Source organism: Fopius arisanus, unplaced genomic scaffold (genome assembly GCF_000806365.1).
Source record: "Fopius arisanus strain USDA-PBARC FA_bdor unplaced genomic scaffold, ASM80636v1 scaffold00066, whole genome shotgun sequence".
Taxonomy (NCBI): domain Eukaryota; kingdom Metazoa; phylum Arthropoda; class Insecta; order Hymenoptera; family Braconidae; genus Fopius; species Fopius arisanus.
In genome coordinates, this window is record NW_011887805.1 from 298298 (window position 1) to 319818 (window position 21521).

General features: G+C 38.5%; 1 protein-coding gene and 1 long non-coding RNA gene across 2 annotated transcripts in view; one reads left to right on the forward strand and one right to left on the reverse strand.

The window, feature by feature from the left end:
* Window positions 1-21521, reverse strand: part of LOC105269261 (uncharacterized) — a 63210-nt gene that overhangs the window by 9868 nt on the left and 31821 nt on the right. The gene's annotated exons all lie outside the window — the stretch shown is intronic.
* LOC105269260 (uncharacterized) overlaps window positions 3771-21521 on the forward strand; it is an 83997-nt gene continuing 66246 nt past the window's right edge. Inside the window, exons 1-2 of the mRNA XM_011309366.1 lie at window positions 3771-4110; window positions 17923-18434. Of these exons, the coding sequence (XP_011307668.1) occupies window positions 18125-18434 (310 nt within the window). The 5' untranslated portion in view covers window positions 3771-4110; window positions 17923-18124. The remainder of the gene's footprint in view (window positions 4111-17922; window positions 18435-21521) is intronic.

Genomic DNA, 21521 nt, shown 5'->3' on the forward strand with positions numbered 1-21521 from the left:
GTGGCTCCTCAGAAAGGCAGTGCGTGGCGGGAAATGTAAAGGACCTCTCGAGCACAAGTGGCACTCCGCATTCATTCATTCATCAAATACAACCGAGCATCAAAGCAATTTTGAAAAATGCCGGAAAAGTAAGACAGCTGTTCAATTCAATTATATTATGATTGCCAGTATTTTTAGAATAATTAGGACTGATGGTTGAGAATTGAATCGGTTTGAATCAATGACAAATTATTCGACGGGTGTTTTCAAATCAGTCAGATTCACTCAATATTATTAGTGCAGCAATATCCAATTAGCAGCTTGCATTGATTTGAGGTAATCAAAGGAACTCAAATAAAGCCGAGTGCCTAGTCAGACAGCAATATACCATTTCCCATTAGTAATTAACTCCGTACATGAGTGACGATAGTACTCAAAGCAGCATCTACTCCATTCACCTTCAACTTCCAGCCATTATCGAATTTTATCCGTATGTTCCCGGGTAAAAAAAAAATTGTAATCAGAATATTTTTTCTTAATTTTCGAAAAATTTCGGAAAAACTTTTCAAAGATTTTTTTTTTGAAACAAAAATAAATCGAGAAACAAAACGATTGTACTTTTAGGAAATGTTTTGAAAAATTTTTCAAAACCTTTTCCAAAAAAAAATTGTTTTTTTTCTGATCTTTTTTTTTCATAAAAAAAAAATTTCTGAAAAGTTTTCCAGGGATTTTTTGGAAATTTGGGAAAAATATTCCGATTACAATTTTTTTTTTTAACCGGGCTCCACTGAGTTTTATTTCATGTTTGTTATCGAATCGGAAACAATCCACTTGTTGATGGCGCAATTAGCTCCAATTTCTTATCGGTGGAATAAGGGGAGGAAAAATCTGTTTATATACAGAAGTGATAAAGAGGGCGGTTTTCTAAGTTGAATTAGCGAGGAGTTGAAAGCGTCTACGTTTGCACGCATTAACCGTAAATTGTGTTTATTATGCATCCGGCAGTGGAAGGCGGGCTATAATATTATTGTAACTGCTAGGTCGTACACGAAACCCACTAGGTCGCTTTTAATGAAACGCATTTGTTATACCTGCTCTTCTTCCCGCAGTTTTAGCTTTTTCCTGCTCTCTTCAGGTTTTTTTCTACCCTCTGATTTTTACGCGCGAGAAATACGCGCAAAACTGAAATTCAAGAAATAAAATTTACAACAATATATTCAGTAATGAAATCGTAATAAACGCAATCGGTTCACTTAATCAATTTTTTATTTAAACGCAAATGTAAAATTATTCCAAAAAATAATAAATGTTTGGGGCTCACGGTCAATTACGGTCTTGATCAGGATCAGGATCAGGCTGTCTCTGGTTAATGGAATCGATTTTAACAATAATAACAGTGTGGGCTCTCAAACGGAAACGCGAATTCTGGAATCGCGATATCGGGCGTGGCTTTTGCAGAGAGTGCGGATATTGGATGGTTGTGAATTTTTTTTTTTTCTCACCCCGGAAATTTTATGCTCCATGAAAAAGAGTCTCTACTTTTTTACGCGACATTGACAGCGCATGCGGATAAACATTTGATATTTTTTATTGTCTCGCGATTCTGATTTCGCGGATTTGATTGTTCAGTTATGAAGTTTCATTCTGAATAAAATTCCGCATCGATTACGTCTCGAACCGAGAAAATCGTCCTCTCATGAAACACCTCGATGTCGGTGGATTTTTATCTGGGATATTTCCTAAGGTAATCACGGAAAAGTCGTTAATTAGTTCGCCGCCAGTAAGGAGTATAGTAATTAACCATTCCTAATGGAAATCCTTCCACTACTTTCCCCTTTTTCAATCCTATCGATTTATTCCATGGTCTTAAAGTGTTTCATTACTCGTACCTTGAAAATTCCCTGGAAATATTCCGATGTTAATTTTCTGTTTTATCTTACAGGTTTTTTGTGGGTTTTCATTTTTTAAGGATCAAGGGAATTTGTAATTGGTAACTGGCGAACGGCCAACGAGTTTTTTCCGGCGATAGAAAATAGTGCTGTAGGATCAAATCCACTTGTTCCAAGATATTTATTAAACAACGTTACGAAGGACAAGATAAACTAATAAATTATCCCGTACTCTGAGTATTTAAAACATAAAATATTCTAGATGTAGTAAATCCTTTTCGTCATTTTCCCGGTATCTGTAATGAACAATAATTCGCCATTTTTATTATATTATTTAAACCTCGACCGAAGCGAAGTGAGTGCCTTGTTTTTTTTTTCTTTTTTTATTCTGCTTTCCACCCGAGATTATTGGAAGGGCATCGTAAACTCTCATCATGCTCCTTCGATCGTAAACAAAAAGGTACTAGGGGCAATGCCTCATTATCGAATTTTCCATTTCACATAAGCAGCTTAACTTGTATATATCATCCCGCGTGCTCTGGCGGATTTCTATTTCATCTCGTTTTCAATACCGATCTTCGTCCAAAGTCGAGACCAATCCGCCTAGTCCCGTACTCCTCTAACTACATTAAATCCCACCTAGTTAGCATAAAACCACGGGCTTACACTCAAGTACGAACATTGAGTAAAACCGACAAATCCCATCCACTGGAAATCTTCATTTCTCACTGAGCAACACTTTGTTGTTTTATTTTCATCATTTCGGACATCTATAGTTTTTCTAAAAAAAAATTGTGATTACCCGGAGTAATCAGATGAGGGTATTTAAACCGTTAATTCAATTCAACATCCGGGCAAAAAAAAATTGTAATGGGAATATTTTTTCCAAATTTTCCAAAAATTTCTGGAAAACTTTTCAGAATTTTTTTTTAAACCAAAAATAATCGGCAAATAAAATAATTGTATTTTTGCGAAACGTTTTGAAAAGTTTTTCAAACATTTGTTTCGGAAATTTTTTTTTTTTATTTTCTAGAAATTTTTGCGAATATGATTTTTTTTTAATTATACTGTTGTTTTTTTTACTTTTTCAATTTTTTAATATTCTCAAAAAATACGTCATCTAAATTACAAAAAGAATTTTCCAATTCAAATTTTGGAAAAATTTTTCAAAACCTTTCCAAAAATAAAATTGTTCTATTCTCCGATTTATTTTTCATAAAAAAAATTTTCTGAAAAGTTTTCCAGAAATTTTTTGAAAATTTGGAAAAAATATTCCGATTACAATTTTTTTTACCTGGACAATTACTGATTATTTCTCTCCATGTAAATGAAGAAATTCAACAGTAGCTGACGATTATTCCACCCCCCACCGAAAAACTAATTGAATTTATTTCCCCCCGAACGATTGATCGTGAAATTTTTCTATGAGTCTCCAAACAACTAGAATATTCAATTCAATTCAATGCAAAAGTACTCCCGCTTTATCCATGTCATTGGCTCGTGTACGCGGTAATTGAATGACGGGAAAATTACGGTAATTTTAATTCTTGGCTCTTGGACGATGTCACTGACGGCAGTGGGTGAAACTCTCACCATTCCTCTCTCATTCCTCCCATCCCACCCCCAACCACCCACTCTCACCCCATTTCACTGTGGTCTTTCGTCAGAAGTGAGAGAAACACAGAGAAAGAGAGATGCGAGTCGGATGGAAAGCGATGAAAATAGAGAGAGGGTTGAAATCGAGGTCTTGCGCTTCTGCGTTGGCGAGAGGGTGGAAAAGTGGGTGGCAAAGGGGAGGTAGGAATTGAGGGAAAATGGTACTGCCGTTTTTCCCTTGTGCGCCAGCGCAGTTTCAGCTGTGCAGTTGGATCTCAGTCTCACAGCCTCTCTTCCGTGGTCCATATCGTCATCCCGTGAGAAGTCCGTCGATCGTGTTCACGCGAGGTATTTCCTCTCAACATCAAAGTCCTCTCAAATATCCACCCAGTGAATTATTTATCAACCCACTAAATTATCCCGATAAATTTGCCATTCCGTTTTTATCCCGGGCACTTTCAATATCTCATGCTCTTATTTTTGTTGGTTCCGCGGTTTATCAGTGTTGTCGCAGTTTGATTATCAATTTTTTCGTAATTACTGTCTGTTGGTTTTGAGTTTCATAATCCGAGGTGAAAGGGTTGGAGATCAATTTTTGGAATGTTGACAATCCCTTCGCTGGAATTCATCCACCGCACGTGATCTGGTGAGATTTTATTTTTATTCATCAATTTTTGTACTCGTGGGACGATGGGAATAATTACTGAGGGGTGTAACAGGTTTTTTTGACTGAGATTTTTGGGGTGGGGGAAAATATTGGGATGGGAATTTTTGTCGGTCTTCTGGGGGTTGAGCTTGGTGGTCAGGAACGCGAGGAGTGTGTCAGTCATGCACCAGTGGGAGACGAGTGGGTGCAATTAGATGGTACGAGACCATGAAGTAATTAAAGCACTGTACTTTCCCCCCACCATTCTCCCCTTTCTCTTTTCAAGGAGGAAAACACAAGACAAAGAATCCGTCCGGAAAACCTCTCACTTTTGGTTCCACCCGATTTGTTAATTAATTATTGATGTTAAGATATTTTTTATGGACGTGTTTGCGCTCATGTTTGCTCATATTCACCGGCAATTACCGAGAGGGTCATGCAATATTCGAGTACAGTATTAATCGCAGTTGAATTTATTAATGAAGAGACTCATTATTCGGTCAATAAATGCATCCGGCGAATATTCGAAACAGACATTTTATTTTTATGACGAGTTTTTCGTCGGTAATACCAATATTTGTTTTATTTTGTAAAATCGACGGTACCGGATGTTCGACGGATACGAAACTGTAAACACACGAAATAAAATCCAACATTTCGTCTGTTTATCCCACCATCAATAATAATGAGTAGAAAATATTAATTTTTTACCCTCGCCCTTCCACCTGGTGAATTCGCGTAAATCATCGCACTGAGCAAATACTCTTAAACTCTGTCATAAACCCTCCGAATGTCTGTCATTTTATGTTTCACTTTATTCTCCCAAAACTCTTGGGAAAAAGAACTCGAAGAAGACTGGAGTCTCGTTGCCCTAAATGAATTCCGAAGAGATCTCACTAGATATGAGTTAAATCCCCTGGAGAAATCTCCCGAATCTTGCCAAATAAAACAATCATAAACCATTATCTCCTGCTTGGCTGTGATAAAACTGGAGATCGTGATGAGATCCAACTGAACGACGTACGTCTTTCCAAAATACCGCGAAAATTCCATTACTCCCATAAAATTCAATTACGTTTTCATGTGCCAACTCGAATAATTACCCATAAAATTCACGGAGTATTACTTCAAATTGTCAATCATCCCTTGAAATAATTTCATAAACCGACAGATCGATTAATTTATTATCACAATTAATGATGAATAAATTTTCATCTTAAAATCATCTCATTCGATATAAATAAATCACAAGTTTCCCAGCGATTAATTCTTATTTTTTTTCTTATCATTTCGCCATCTGAAGATAGGGACCAGGGGCTAGTGTTGTTTTTCAATTACACGGACCAGCGCCTCTGAAGCGTTGGCATGTACTTTACGTTTACCGGGATAAAGTACATAAGGGGGAGAGGGGTAAATAGGAAATAGGTTGAAGTTTCAGAAAATGTCGCAGTGCACTTTCTCTTTTGTGTGGAAGTTTAAGGTCTTGCTCGCTAGACTCATCCGAGTGCATTCGCAATTAATAGTCATGCTGTGGGGGTATAAGCGCACTGGGACAATCGAATTTACGTTTTGGCTTATGTGTACTGAGGATTTGTTGGTGTGGGTGTGTGTGGATAATGGCCACAACGCGAACCGAATAATTCCACCAATGGCCAGTGCAAACGTATGGTCATCCTACCTTTGCCCCACCAGAATCTCCGGTTTCATCTGGATATTCAGGGCACTGGAGAATCAGATGGGAAGAACGAGAAATTTAATCAGTGTATTATTTTTCAATGAATATCAAATTGTCTTTATCAGGGATCCAATTCATCATTCCATTTGTCAATAATTACTCGGGTACAAAAAAATGTAATCGGAATATTTTTTCCAAATTTTCCAAAAATTTCTGGAAAACTTTTCAGAAAATGTTTTTATGAAACAAAAAAAATCGAAAAACAATTTTATATTTGGGAAAGGATTTTTGACAAATTTGTCAAAAATTTGAATAGGAAATTTTTTTTGTAATTTAGATGGCGTATTTTTTGAGAATATTGAAAAATGAGAAAAGTAAGAAAACAACAGTATAATTAAAATAAAAAATTATACTCGCAAAAATTTCTAGAAAATTATAAAAAAAAAATTTGAAAAAGTTTTCAAAACATTTCCCAAAAATGCAATTGTTTTGTTTCAAAAAAATAAAAAAATTCTGAAAAGTTGTCCAGAAATTTTTTGGAATTTTGTAAAAAATATTCCGATTACATTTTTTTTACCCGGGTTGGAATATCCGGGGTTATTGGAGTCGATTGTGCCGGAAATTCTGAAACCCTTTGGGTGTCCTGTGTTGTGATAGGAGTGCGAATTCATTACGGACGTACGCATGATTTTCACCGGGTGAATACACGTATCCACATAATTACGTGGATATAAACCGCGATATGTGCGCGTCCTGATGAAAACGGTAAATCTGTGGGGGCAGGTCGAGGTGGATGGCTCTGTACTTCGGGTACATCCATAAATCACTGACAGCTTTTCCGAGGCAACGAGGCCAATTCGACACGTGTCATATCGACGAGAATATTTCCCTCGTTAATAAACTCCACGGAGAGATACCTAATCGCCACCAATACGCAGACTGATCGAATCGATATTCAGGATTAACGCCTTCATTCAGTGGAGGAGTCAATTTTTTTGAGGAATTTATGGGATAAATTGAGGTTTTATTACGCGATAAAAAGAGGGAAAATGTATCGACAGTGTCGGTTTCCCTTCGCGAGATGAAAAAGATAAATAATTAAATTAATCATGGATTTATCAACCACAACTGATAAGAATTTTTTCTTCTAAAGAAATGAAGACGAAGATATCGCCGCGAGAATGAAAAAAGCGCCGCCATTACCCTGCAGCGCAAAAAAAAAAAAATTGAATCGAGCCCGAGGTGACCGATTTTCTGGAATTCCCGTGACTCGAAAATCGCTGAGAATTCCGTGCTCTCGCAGTTGGAATTAGCCAAGGGTTTGCTACAGCAATTAGGCCGGAATCGTCGTTTGCGTAAATCCGTGAGTAAAAGAAGGGATGAGGGTTGGTAAAATGAGTTTTCAACCGAAGAATTCAACTAGTTCACTCCCTGGCACGAAATGACTCCCGACCACTGGCCCCTTTCAACCGATTCCTCGGCTCGGTGCCTCCTCACTCCTCCTTTTTACATTTTGGCTATACATTGCACTCCTTTTATGCTCCCTCAACCGCATTCTATCCTCCATTTAGGAAGCCCTGGCCTCTCACCACGATCTTGTACCTATTTTCCTTTTTTTTTGCCATTCGTTTCTGGGGCTATTTCCACAGCCTTTCATCGTGAGGATCAGCTTGGATACATCCAGTGTCTGACTACACTGCGCCATTTCCACTTCGGCCAATTTCACTCGCCCTTTTGTGACCCCCGGGCCCGCGCCAATAAAATCCATCGAAATGCCCTCCAAGTTTTTTTTTTTTTTTCACTTTCAATATATTTTTTTCCCGCACGTTCCCGCCCTTCTGGAATATACGTGACAGATAAATCACGCGCTTTGTGGACTTCCACAAACGACGGGTCACGTGCGCGGTCGAGAAAATTCTGGAGGACCCGCTCTTCATTCTTTCGAGAGGAATTCGCTTGATTGAAGTACACTACAATAAAAATTACATTTATTCAACGTTTATCTTATTTCGTCGTTTGTGTCAAATAAATATTTATTGATTTTCTTATTTTCACATGAAATTAAATGCGCGAATAACTGAATAATGCGAATAAATATTTTTGGGAAATTCTGGAGAGTAATTACTTTCTTTGTTTTATTTAATGAGTAATTAGGGGAATATTCGTCTGTTGGGGGAGACGAATTAGATGTATTCCGTGAAAGATGATTCAATTATTCGAGGTAATAAAAAATTATTAGTTTATTCGTTCCGTGGGGAGTACAGGGAAAAATTGATAAGAAATGGCGAACCGATTATATTGTGTCAAGTGAACGAGCACGAACGACATTAATTTGCAGTCTTCACACCGTCGTTTCCCATTATTCTGTTTTATTTTCCATTCCAACTCGTTTTATTTTCATTCACTTCATTTTTTTATATATTCTCTTTTTTTTTTTTGACTATTTCCCTTCTTTATCATGACTCGGGTGTGTTGTAAATGGCTGGTGAAAAGTTATTCGATGCACGTACCCTGGCAAGAATGAAATTTGTCACGGTGAAAAGTACTCGGCGAATTAAAGGGTGAGTGGTGGCACTGCTGGGGGTTAGGGGGATGAAACTGGAATTCCAGTGTGGGCAGATGGGAAAATTGAACAACGACTCGCTGTTTCACCCTCCTATTCAAAACAAATTCACCCTTACTTACCAATTACCCCGGCATTCATCTGAATTCTATTTTTTTTTCGTTGTCCACTGCCCACACCTTTTGAATTTCCCACCACTCCATCATTTCCGTTATCTTCCCGGATTTAATTACACCGTGGGAAAATTGTCCGGGAAATTTTTACTGTGGGAATTAAGTCCCGTTATTTTTTTTAAAATAGGGGTTGTACTCGGAATTTTGGAAATCGGTACAACTGTTTGGGAATCGGGAAGTTAATTGAGAATACTGACTAGCACCCGGGGTTCCCAGGGGAGTGGATGGATTTGACGCGGAAAATTGAATGGGAAATGAAATTTTCGACAATGCGTGATGCATTTATTTTTTGGAATATCCCCCTGGGCTCATTCGCTCAGTGTTGCCCTCCGACCTTTGGTATCAAATCCGATTGACCTATATTGCACACCATCTCTTTGCGCTGGCGCATACATGGGATGGACTTGAATTGAATTTTCAACCTTCAAATCGTGAGAAAAGGGTGAAAAATTGGCAATAAAATCATATCCATAAGTTTTTCCATCCATAAAAGCTGTAAAATTCCGGTAAAATGGTATTTCCAAGAATAACCCGAAAGCCCTGTGATTTTTCCACATTACCCGCAATTTTATCCATTTCTCCTCTATTTGAAGTGAGTTTTTACGGGAGTAAATACGCCAGAAGTTTCTCAGAGTGTTCGATTAAAATATTATTTCTCTCCCTTTGCTGTTGAAATCCGTGTAACTCGATTACAGCAGTGAACCTTCTTTTTTTTCATTATTTCTGCAGTAAATTTGAGTGTTAAAAATGGAATGGAGGAAACAGAAGAGTGCAAAGAGCGAAAAGAGGGGTGGGAAAGGGTTTCTTGGGTGCTTAACCTCATTAGACAATGGAGCCGAGAGGTAAAGGATGCTGGATTTTTTTTGTGGAGCTCCTATTAACCCCGTGTAGACTGTTTGAGTGCTTGTATATATTCTCCTACTCGATTCAGTCACCAAAGGGCTTCTAGTGTCCACTCGATGAAAAACGAATTTGCTGTGGTGGCACGTTAACTTCACTAGTTCTCTCCTTGAGGCAAATGATGCTCACTTGACCCACATTTTTTTATCCAACCCGATAGACCAAACGACGGTACATCGAGTAAACGAGCATACGCTGATGGTCGGGATCATCAGTCGGTTCTTGGTTTCTGATAAAAATCGCTGAGCCACGGAGATGAGAAAATTGGAGACGAGACACCAATTCAGTTCAATGATGTACCGTAAAAAAAGCTTGAGGTCGGGATAAATTGAGATATAAAAAAAATTTGCATTCTGTTTCTTCGATAATAGCCAACGGGTTAACGATCATTGTTGCCATCTTCAGGGTCTGCCAAAATAATTGAACAAATTGAAACTAAATGAATAATTTTTTTATAATTGGGTATCCGGGTAAAAAAAAATTGGATTTCTTCCAAATTTTTTGAAAATTTAGAAAAATTATTCCGATTACAATTTTTTTACCCGGGTAGTTATTCGTGTAATTAACCAGTCACTATGATTAAAATAGCATGGAGTGAGGGTAAAGTGGAAATTTGATAAGAAATGTTCAGAATTCACAGTGAATGCCGTAACTCACGGAAGTACCAACAAATGCTTTAATTCCAGAGGCAAAATCACTGGTGAATTCTCGGAAATGCTTGTCGTCGGCAGAAATAATGAGGCCTTTATTTCAACCCCTGGTGTGGCGTAACGCAAATTAACTGTTCTGAGTACTCGATGTTGCATTCCCCTCCGTATTTTCGCATTTTCCCACGTACCCACGTCATTTGCGCTATTGCCAGTGAAATTTCATAACACAATTGTATTTTTTTTTCGAGGTGGTTAATAAGAAACGATAGAAATACAGCGATACCCCATATTTCAGCGGTAATTGGGCTAATTACTCATCATTCGTTTCATGTCAATTACATGAATCAGGGTGAGGGATCATGCGGAATTCGCTGGTGCACTTCCTGGGGGAATCAACGTGGAAGCAATCGACGTTCGCTCTATATCTGTCTGCGATCCGGTGGAGAATTCGGGTCTTCATCCACTTGATGATAAGAGTTAATTTCCAATATTCCGTCAAAGCTCGCAATTCTGCGGGTGATGTCTCTTCAATTCGCTTAGGATCGAATTGTGATGCTGAGTAATCTGATGCGTACCCCTCGGGCTCTCTAAAATCCAATTGTGTCGAATCATACGTTTTCCCGTTATCAACTCTCATTTCCAGAAATTATTACCTCCAAACTCCAATTTCATTTCCATTTCAAGGAATAAATAATCCTTCAAATAAACACCCGTAACCGAATTTTAATTAAATTCATTAATTGCATTTACCCATCAAGCTGAGAACAAATCACTCACTTGAATAAATCATTTGATATTAATTAATGTTCATGGGATTTAATGGAGATGTGGAGGTGGCGGAAGAATTTTCTGCTGCGATGATGATTAATTTTAAATAAATATATGGGGTGATCGGAATTTGTAGTTCACGGGTTTGAGGCGAGGGGTTGAAGCCTAAGTACAATACCCATCTAGCTTTACAATACCAACCACCGATTATGTACTGGGGTGCATTGTTGGTCATTGTATTTGGATCATACTGGTGCATCGAGAGGTCTTCCCATCGGCCATCATAAATTATCGAAATCATCTTCCTCTCCCCCAGAACAATGCGCATTCCAAATATTTTCTACACCGCCCACACGTGCATTCCCACATTCCGCGTATTTGTTTCCATTTTTTAAAAGGACTTTTATTTACTTTTCCATTTTTCCGACTGTCCATCCACCACCTCAATCGATTCGTGAAATATCCAGCAAATTGGCATCGTTTTCATCCCCCAGATTCCAAATAAAACTTTCAATTGCGAGCTTTCGGTTTAATTCCATGTTTTTTTTTTGGCCTCCAGTAATTTTCAAATTTTTCACGGGATAATTGAATTTATACCGGCGACAATCATCCAGTCGACTGTTGTTTGCTCTCCGTGGATTGACATTTTTTTAACCCCCCTTTTTTTTTTCTATTCCATTTAATTCAGTGCGGAACGCGTTCAGAGAATTACTCGTGTCAACAGAATTTCAGACGAGGGGGTTTGAGTGTCTCTGAAATCTTGGTTTTTAGGGGGGAGGGGGTCGTGGGGTGGTACTTTCAGGATGAGAATACGTTTGAACTTGTGTAGGGATAAAGTAGCGCATCGGGAAATAAAAGGGGCCTCTTACGTCAACGAGTTTTCACTCAATGGAACTTCATCAGGACGACGAATGGGATTTCAACAGCCAACGAAATGACGAGAGACCAGGTCTCAGGAGGAGCTGATTGGTGCTTGGAAAATTCGATGAAAATCGCAAATGGGAATCGATCTGTAGATTCTTTCTCCGCAATTTTTATTTCTCCCCACATGCATTTAGAAAAAAAAACGCAAGGCCAATTGGGAGAAGATTTTTTTCTTTATTTTCCTCAGACGAAAATCGTATTTTCCAGATATTGTTCTCGATTGAACGCGCCTGAAAAATGATAGAAGTGAAATCGAATAATATCTTCTTTTTGTCATCGGAGAGGTGTGAAAAAAAAATTAAATAAAGTTGGGATGTGGGGGTGGGTAGGTGGTCTTCGGGGTGTTTTTTTTTTTTTTCAATAAAAGTAACACCCCAGAGACGAGAGGAATGAAAACTCGATGTGTTGGAGACTGAGGCTCGTAAAAATATGATGGATCGACAATCTTGGAATACCCGATGGCGATATACAAGTCGCAGTGAAAGCCAAAGGGTGGAAGAGGGTGAGGACAGGGTGGAGGTTATCAAGCCATTAAGAAGTGCAGTGGAGCCGTTTCGTCAAGTACTCGTAAATTTTCGAGCCATCGTAAAAATCAGATCGCTGAGAATTTTGTGGATGGTAATGTCTTCGAAGACATCAAGAAAAATTCTTGCGTCATAAAATTCCAGTCGAGGGATTAGTCATTGGGTTAAATAATTATCCGAAATTTACATTTGATCCAGAAAATTGAAAAAATACGTGGCGGCACGAAAAATGAATCATTCAGGCAGTTTGTTTCATTTTGTATTTTCTGTTCTGCGGGGATGGAGTGAATTCAATTTGTTTCATATTTTCCCTGTCAATTTACCAGATTTGGATGGGCAGGAGTTTTTTTTTATTCTGTATTTTTTTCTACTCGTTATTCACTTTATTTTACGTCAGCTGAATCGAATTGATATGGTGGAAATTTGAGGCACTCCGGGTGGTTGAGGGGGTGGAAAAAAGTTTGAAAACATGACATCTAGAGAATTTTTTTTTACAGGGAGGTTTGGGGGTGGAGAGTGACTTTTTGGTCAAATCAATTTTTTAATCAACCGACGGTTAATTCCACATACATTCACCACTCAGATTGAAATAAAAAAAAATATGGAAGAAAGGGAAAATTCAACTTCAATATCTTATTGATTCGATGATTTGTAGAATATTTCCCGGATGAATATATTCCAATAGAAATTGACAACGAGATATCCAGGAGAACGAAAACAAATAAAATGAAGGGATGGAATATGGGATAGAGATAGTATCAGCCGATAGTTGACTATTGAAACTGAATATCGAAGGACATCCACGGGAACAAGATCCCTTTCAGTGGTCGATTGTATCTTCGATTCCCAGAGGAGTTCCGCCTTTTTCCCGCCCATAAAGAATATGAAAAAAAACTGCTCTACACAATCGACTCTAAAGGGTCGATATATGGAGAGTGCAATGACTATTCCTCCAGCTCCGACCCACAAGGGCCTATATTCCAGTATTCCCAAAAAAATAACCAAAACAACAAACCGGAAATCAATACGATTTTCTTCCTCTTTGTATTATTAAAAGAGAAAACATGAATACGATTATTTACTCAGTGGTTGATATCAAGAAAATATATTTTTGAATTCAGGGATTTTCTTTCTTGTGGAGAAAAATTGAGGCGGAAGGGGAGAGGAAAAATGAGAAATAAAATCCAATGAAAAAGAACGAAAGAGAGTGAGGAAAACACGAAACCTTCCCGTTATCGATCATGACGGTGTGACAGGTACCTTTTCAACCAAAAAAAAAAAAAAAAATTCTGGGCGTTCATTATTACTTCTCCCACTTGGAGCTGTACACCACTCGGTTATTTCCGCAGGCGTCGCGGATGTCTATTCATCCTGGAGTTAGTGAGGAAAATAAAGAGAGACCCCTTTTTTTTTTAAGGAAAACTGAGGCCTGTGACGGATATGCTCAGTCCGGTTGTTTCATATTTAGAGCGATGAAGCATTATTCGCGGTTCAAAGACTTTTTCGACGCGTTTTTACTGTTTCGATATTTTTTTTTTGCACTTGTGTCATTGACTCGTGATATAATGGAAATTTCAAGGGTTAAGGGAAATCTTCAGGAAAATTCTATTGCTCCATTACTATTTTTCCTACGTTCTCCAAAATACGTCAGTACTCCGCCCAATAAACCGAGTGTTTATGAAGCCTCAAAGGGTTTTATTTTGTATGCTGATGTGGGTACCAAGGATTCTGAAGGGTTCATGTGGTGTGTTAGTACCAATAGACTGAAACATTCTCCCTGGATATTACCCGGGGGTGCTGTAAACGTGGGGTAATGGCACAGAGGCATACGGTGAATGACATCCGCGACGGTAATAACAAACATGAGTGCGAAAAAAAGAAAATGACTCGGGTGAAAATCCGAAGGAGTCGAATGGAATACCGAGTCTCTCCCGAGGGCCGCGATTATAACAGAGACCAATGGATTCTCTCAATATCTCCAAATATATCCACTCATTACGTACCTCATCACCCCAAAATTAACGTGATAATCAACATCAATTAGTTCGTCCGAATAATTTTCCCCTGATTAGAGTTTATATTGCTCTTATTCTGCTGAAGAAAATAATGAGAGAAATTCAATAGAGCGAGTCTCCGAGAACTGCTGAGGGTAATTAAACATTTTTCCTCGATAGTTTGGACTTCCTGCGACTTTCAACAATTAATTGTATTGAATAATTTTTTTTTTTCTGGGGGAGTGGAGTCGGGAGGAGCACTGAATGTGTGGATATAATGAATTTTTTAAGGGAAAACTTGCACCTCGGTAATAATTTCCTTTCCATCGTTCCTGTTGAGATGACTGGAACGTTAGAAAAACGGTAATGACTATTTTTCTTTTATGCACGGATTCACAAGTTTGTAATTAATGCTGTGACAGTGTGCATTTTGCGTCTGAAACTCTCGACATAAACAACTCGTTTGGACTTGGCTCGTTTAGTCGGTGGGTTGGTTCGATTATGGAAATTCATGCAATCACGGTTGTACCTTGGGGTAGAGTCGGCCGAGTAATAGCGAATGAGTAAGTGCGTTCCTTCAGGTTGCATACACTTTCCCAAAGTTTTTCGTTAAACCCGACGAAAAAAAAAAAATAAAACCAGCCACTTCTCCAGAGATTTTTCTTTCCCCGCACTTCTGCACTCATCTCACTGAATTCCCATCCGGTTTTTGGCTTGTGGGCTTTACTCGTCGCTCGTTAAAAAGTTTTCGTCACTGTTGAGATTTTTGGGGCTTATTTCTTAATTTTTTTTCTTTTTTTTTTCTTTTTTCACCAACTTTTTCTCTCGTCGTTGAAACTTTTATCGCATAACAATTACCCCTTTCCTTGCCTCACCGTTCAAGATGCTCCGTGACTGCAATGAGGGACTGACTAATGATCGCTCACAACATGAACAATATAAAGTGAAGTGCGACAGATATAGCAATGACTCTGTTCCTGAAAATGTCGTCAAGATTAATCTCTTCGTGGAGACAAACGAACAATTGACTAATTATCCCAATTTGTTTCTCTAACCCAATTGTGTTTCTCATGGTAGAATGCAACTACTGGGAGACATTGCTGTTCCCAGGAGGTGTTGGTTGTTCAGGTCTAGGGCGGTGTCCACTGAAAATTACAGGGGGGAGCCGTCGTGTACCATTTTGTCACCATAAACTCCCATTAGCTTTCGCTCCTCCAGTGTGATTTTTACCCCAAAATAAAACCAATCATCCCAAAAAAAAATGCCACTTGAGATTTATTTTTCAACGTTAAAAATCATTCTCGGGATCAATCGATTTTCTTTCATCGTATTCAATATTCTGGGGAAAAATATTCTCTCGTAAGTAATCGGATTTGTGTTGAACAGAGTAGTAGACAAGGGACAACAGCCTTTGACGACCAAAATATTTAAATGTACCTGAAAAAACATACAAAACGTTTTTGCGGACAATGGTGTACGTATGTCCATCGAAAACTCGTAACAGTTCCGTAGAAATTCGCGTACCCATTCCTCTTCTCTTGGGTTATCCTTTAACCTTTTTTCCGAGTTTGGAGTGATCGCTCTATTGCGCGCACTGTTGGGTTTCCAAAGTCCTGTTGAATAGTTTTTGTTGTTTCGCAACTCGTTTTTTTTTCTCAATAAAAAAAAAAAGACTTTTTTCCACACCCCCGGAGGGGGTGGACGATGACGAGAACCAGTGCATTCAAATCGAGCACATCAGCGATTTCGACGGATGTTGCGTTTCATCTATATCGGTTTGCATTTAACCGTTTATCCGTGCATGGGCCAAAACCCAAACGGTGGTTGCAGTATGTGTATGTTTAGGGTGCCATTGCATTTTACGTTGCTGTCCAGTGAAAAGAGGGAGAGGGTAAAGAGGCATCGGTGCGAATAGGAGATATTTTGCTGAAGCATAAAGTGGATTTAACGCGGCCAAAGTGCACCTCTGGGCATAACGATAAATACGGAGGTATACGGTTTTAATGACAATCGTATTGTCAATTGACCATTTTCCATAAACACTGTCGAAAGATGACGGGCAATTAAAATGTAACCCGATTTTTTTTTTTTTTTGGAATCGAAGGAAAACCTGGAAATTTTAATGAATTATTTAAGACCATAATATTTATAAAAGTGTCACGATAAATGGATAAACGGTCAATGTAAAACGTAAGTGGACCGTGTAATGAGGGTTTTTCCCGGTTCCACAACTCTGTGCACTCAACGATATATACTTTACACTCGAGTTTTAATCATCCCCTCGTCCATGCTTCGTCGCTCGAGTGTAAGTAGTCTACAATATTAATTTTATATTACATCAGATGAGATAAGATATTATTTTGTAATTCCGAGGGGCGGGAAATGCTGAATGCAGAAAAATTAAACTGGGAGAATGTTGGAGATAAAAATGTGACTTCCACACATTTTGCATTTTCTTTTAAATGAAAACATATTTTTCATGAGCACAAAGGGAATGGGGATGGTTATAACCCAGGAGGGGTGTCTGGGTTGTGAGCAACAGGGGGATGATAACAAAAACTTCCGGGGTGGTGCGAGCTGTCGAGCGAAAATTGGAACGCACTAGAGCGTGGCATCAAAGAAAATCACGCAAATTCATGGATCTATGACATGTATATCAGGGATAATTAGTGAGAAACGGGAAATTCAGCGGATGGGATGCACGTGTCACATGAAAGGCTACGCATGGTAGGGCCTCATCACGAAAAAAATAAAAAACCATTGAAACTTTCTAAGACTGTCAGGACTTTTAGAAAAAATTTCTCAGGTTTTCCTCATTCATTTTCCGGAAAAAGCTTGAGAAATTGAAGCTGCACCAGAACAAGCAATTAAATCATGGAAAACCTCAGGAAGAATTCACGCGGGATGAAAACATATAATATTATGTTTTGGTCTCTTTTGATGTCAAAAATTCATATTGCTCTCTGTTATAACATAATCCAGTTTTCTCGGAAAATGGGAAAGGAAGAAAAAAATTTCCGGAGAGAATACCGAGTGATTTTATCACGGGAGTAATGACGAAACTCTTGTTAATTGAATTATAAAAAATTCAGGGAAAGTTCTGCACGAGAAAATTCGGGATTGAATGAAGTTGTAGGTTTAATAAAAATGCCTCAATCATATTCTCGAATTAATAAATGCAGAATTCTTTTGTGATCGACTAGAATAAAATTTTCTCATTAATTTTTAATGAGGAATTAACAGAGGATAAAGGGGTGCATATAATACGACTCCAATGATCTCTCCTTCATACATAATGAATATAATTGGAGACCCTTGTGAGCGTTCTACCCTGAAATTGGTTACCTGCGAATATTCCGGAACCTAAACTCAATCCATTAGTAATCAATGTCATCCACTCTGGATGTTGAGGCATCCAGTCGAGACATGTTAATCAATCACAGAAGTGAGAAGTGAGTGTATCCATATTATGCTTCCGTTGATGAGCATCAAAGAGAAATATCCACTGACTAATCGACCAAGTAATAATCAATTGAAGTACGAATGACAACTTGAACGTATGAAATATCCTTAAAACTCCATCACTGATTAAAATACCCCCCCATGCCAATTACTAATCGAATATTTTCTTTTTGTTCCAGAGCAATCATTAAATGGATCCACACAATTTTTTTCTCCCACTCATCACTGACCCCCCAGTGAATTAAGCGATTAGTGAGTTCGATAAATCGGTAAAAATCCCCAGGAGTTGTCTCCCCTAAAAAAATATGTGAAAATAAAAAAGAGGGATGATGAAGTTGAAAGTGATTGGAGAACTCGACGAATGAATTTCATGACTGAGCAATGGCTGATTCGGATGAAACAGTGAGGAGAATACTCCGACACCTGCTGACTAATTTAACCAGTGGAATAATTACAACGGAAACAACCCAACATTTGAGCGAGAACTCACGTATTTACCAGGGTAACCTGGTACCAGTGCCATCACCATCACCACCCACTATGGTAGCCAGTGCGATTAGCGATAGTGTGACTATTTCAACTAATCCGTCCATGGCGGTAACGAGTCCAGCAGTTACGAGCACAGCTAAACCTGACCAACATGTCTATAATTCCACAGGCTACCTGGTTGAACAGGACGAGCTTGAATACAGTGAGTAATAAAATAAAGACTGATGTCATTTTTACCCACCTTTCTCCAGCAACCTAGAACCACCAGAGCTTGAATTCTCTCTCTCCGAGATCAACTCCCTTTCATCTCATTTATTTTCCTTTTCATTCCACCCTTCCACCCACAGTTGTCCTCCTTTTGTTCCCCAAACTGTATTCGGGGCACGATACAAACGAGAAAATCCTCAGCCCCTTGTCGAATTAAACAACTTCGATTCCAGTTGTTGTGCGAATTAGCTGGAGAATCGTTGGTGATTGAGTTTATTTCGTTATCGTGTAGAGCAACCACGAGTTTCTGATTACACTGATAATTTCGAGTGGGGCTTTGATAAAAAAAATATTTAGCGGTGGTGATCGGTACAGATTCATCGAGTAATCATTTTCAATTAATTCTGATGATCTTGATGTATTTATTTCATTACAGAGTTTTGGGTTTAATTGCGGGTGTTTTTTCTCGGGTAGGAACTTTTTTTTTTTTGTTTTTCCTGGGTCAAGTGAAGTTGTTAATGTTTCTTGCAAACACAGGAACCATTTTCACATACTCCACGTTTGCCTTGTAAATTACAGAGAAGAGCGCAATTGGCACCGCCACATCCCCTTCTTGCAAAAGGTCCATTTTGAACGTTTTCTAGAGCCTCTCCTTCAGTGTAGGCGTTCACTGAAATAATTATCCGTCAATTATAATTTTATTATAGTAACACTATTATTATTACGATTATTCTTATCAAGCCCCTGATATCACGAGAGCGAGGGATTTTTCATTCGTTTCATTTCGATCAATCAATTTTTTGTATGGACACAAAAAAATAGCAATTGTCCATTTTTTAAAAATATTATCAATTTACCTGGAATGAAAGCAGTTACGAAAAAGACGGCGAGCGTCACGAGTAAAAAGTAGGTGTAGATTTTAGCCATGGTACTTCGACAGCTGGAGATGTACTGAATACCTGGATCATGGAATTATCGGGTTATATAGGACTGCTATCATGACGGGGAAGTACAAATATGAAATTAATTTTTCTGTCGAGATTGTGCATGATTATTGTACGTTTGTACTTCCCAGCGAGCGGACATTCCACTTATCTCCATTTTCATTGATAAAGAACGAAGCGATGATTTCATAATATCGAGGGAAATTAATTTATCTTCTTTCGGGCTCCCTCACAATTGTACTCTGTTTATTGCTTCACTCTGAATTTTTGACTGCACATTTGAAATGTTTGCCAATTCAGCGGTTCGCCACACGTTTCTCTCGAGCCTCAGACGAAAAAAAAATAATACCGATCCTCTAAATTGGTTGGCTTGTGCTCCATTCGAAAGATACCAGAGTGAGGATCAAAGGGAATGAAATTCAACGGATGTACCTCAAAGTATCAAAGACAGAAGGAAAACTCACGGCTCTTTTAAATTTCTCTTATCTCTTCCTCTTTCCTCTGTTACATTCCTGTTTTTCTCCATATTTTTTTTTCCCCGCGTCTTTTTACACCCCAGGCTTATGTAACCACAGAAATTTCCACCCCTCGTCCCTCTACCTCGGGGTTGATTCAATTCCACAGGAGAACACTCCCTTTGAAATCTGTGCCGATTGGGTGGAGACCGTGGTTTTTCCATTTTCCATTTTCCACGCTCTCGCCCACTCCAGGAAATGGAAATGCTGCGTGTCCCATAATATCCCAAGTATTTCTCGAGCTACTTATTGGTTCCGGCTCAAGTTGCTTTTTTTAAAAAAAAAATAACCTTTCAGTTGTTCTCCAGTATTTTTCCTCCAGCATCCAGGAAGCTCTCGAATGGTAAAATAGAAGGGCAAGAGGTGCCTCTTTAAGTCACAGGATTACGAATTGGTCCACTACTTCTCCAATCTTTTTCTCTTGTCTCGAAACTCGGGGCGAAGTTCAAATCTCTGTTACTACTTTCCATTGAACTTTGTGTAGAGCCCTTTCTCTTGGAAAACTTCACATTTTTTTCATTCCACCAATTTTTTCACCCTCAGACTTTCGAATTTCTATTGGAATAACTTCGCGGGCATTAAAATATTAATTACGCTATATTCGTCGAATCAGTTTATCCAAAAATAACAGAATATAATTGATAAATGGAAATTTGAATTAATCTCGCGTCAAATGTGCGCTCCAGAGTGAATTATCATTTCGTCAAATGCGGTCTGAAGTTCTCGTGAATTCTCCACTGGCATATTAATTCTACTCATAAACCGTCCGAAAATAATTCGAACAATTCCGCCCTAGATTCGAGAGAGACCTTTTGTCCGTAAACCAGAAACATCCCTGTACATTATTACAGTCTCCTTTAATTTCTTTACCCCGATATTCCGGTATTTACGTTGGTCGTTAAAAACACAACCTCACCGGAAGCTGCCTCCAGGGTTTCATTAGATCCCAGTCTAGTTTCATCCCAATGATTCATGATAATTATCACCCATAAAATTCCCACCGCTCATTTCTATTCTCTCAGTGAACCCCTGGTTTTTCCAAAATAATGAGAATTCATTATTTTTCTCTATTTTCCGGACCAACCGGTGAGAATCGATTATTCCCTATTCTCTCAGGAAAAATTTTGATCTCACCCACTGGATTGGGCATTGAGACTCACACATCAACAATTTTTATGGAAATGCCTGCATGTAAAAGTCGTCGATCAGTGATAACTCTCTCTCTCTCTCAATCGATGAGGAGTTTCTTTTTTTTATTTTGAATCGGGGATGTGCGCCACGAGTATCTTGTGCCAGAAGAAGGTGCTTGATTCTTCCGACCGTAAAGTACACGCTACCATGTAACGAGATTTATGATAATGCAATCTGTCTTTAGTGTCGTGAAAAGCCCCAGCGGGGGATTGCTGGATTATTGCTATGTTTACGGACAGAGACATCATCTCCTGCGTTTACCAAACGTCTTGTCTCTCATACGCGTCATTGACAATCATTTAAAATTCTCTTTGTACTCCTCCAATAACAATTTAAATCTCGTATTTTACACGTTGTGTTTTCTCTGTGCAAAATTATTTATTATTCATCGAATTATTTGCCTTCGAGAAATAACGATAATAGCGATCAGAT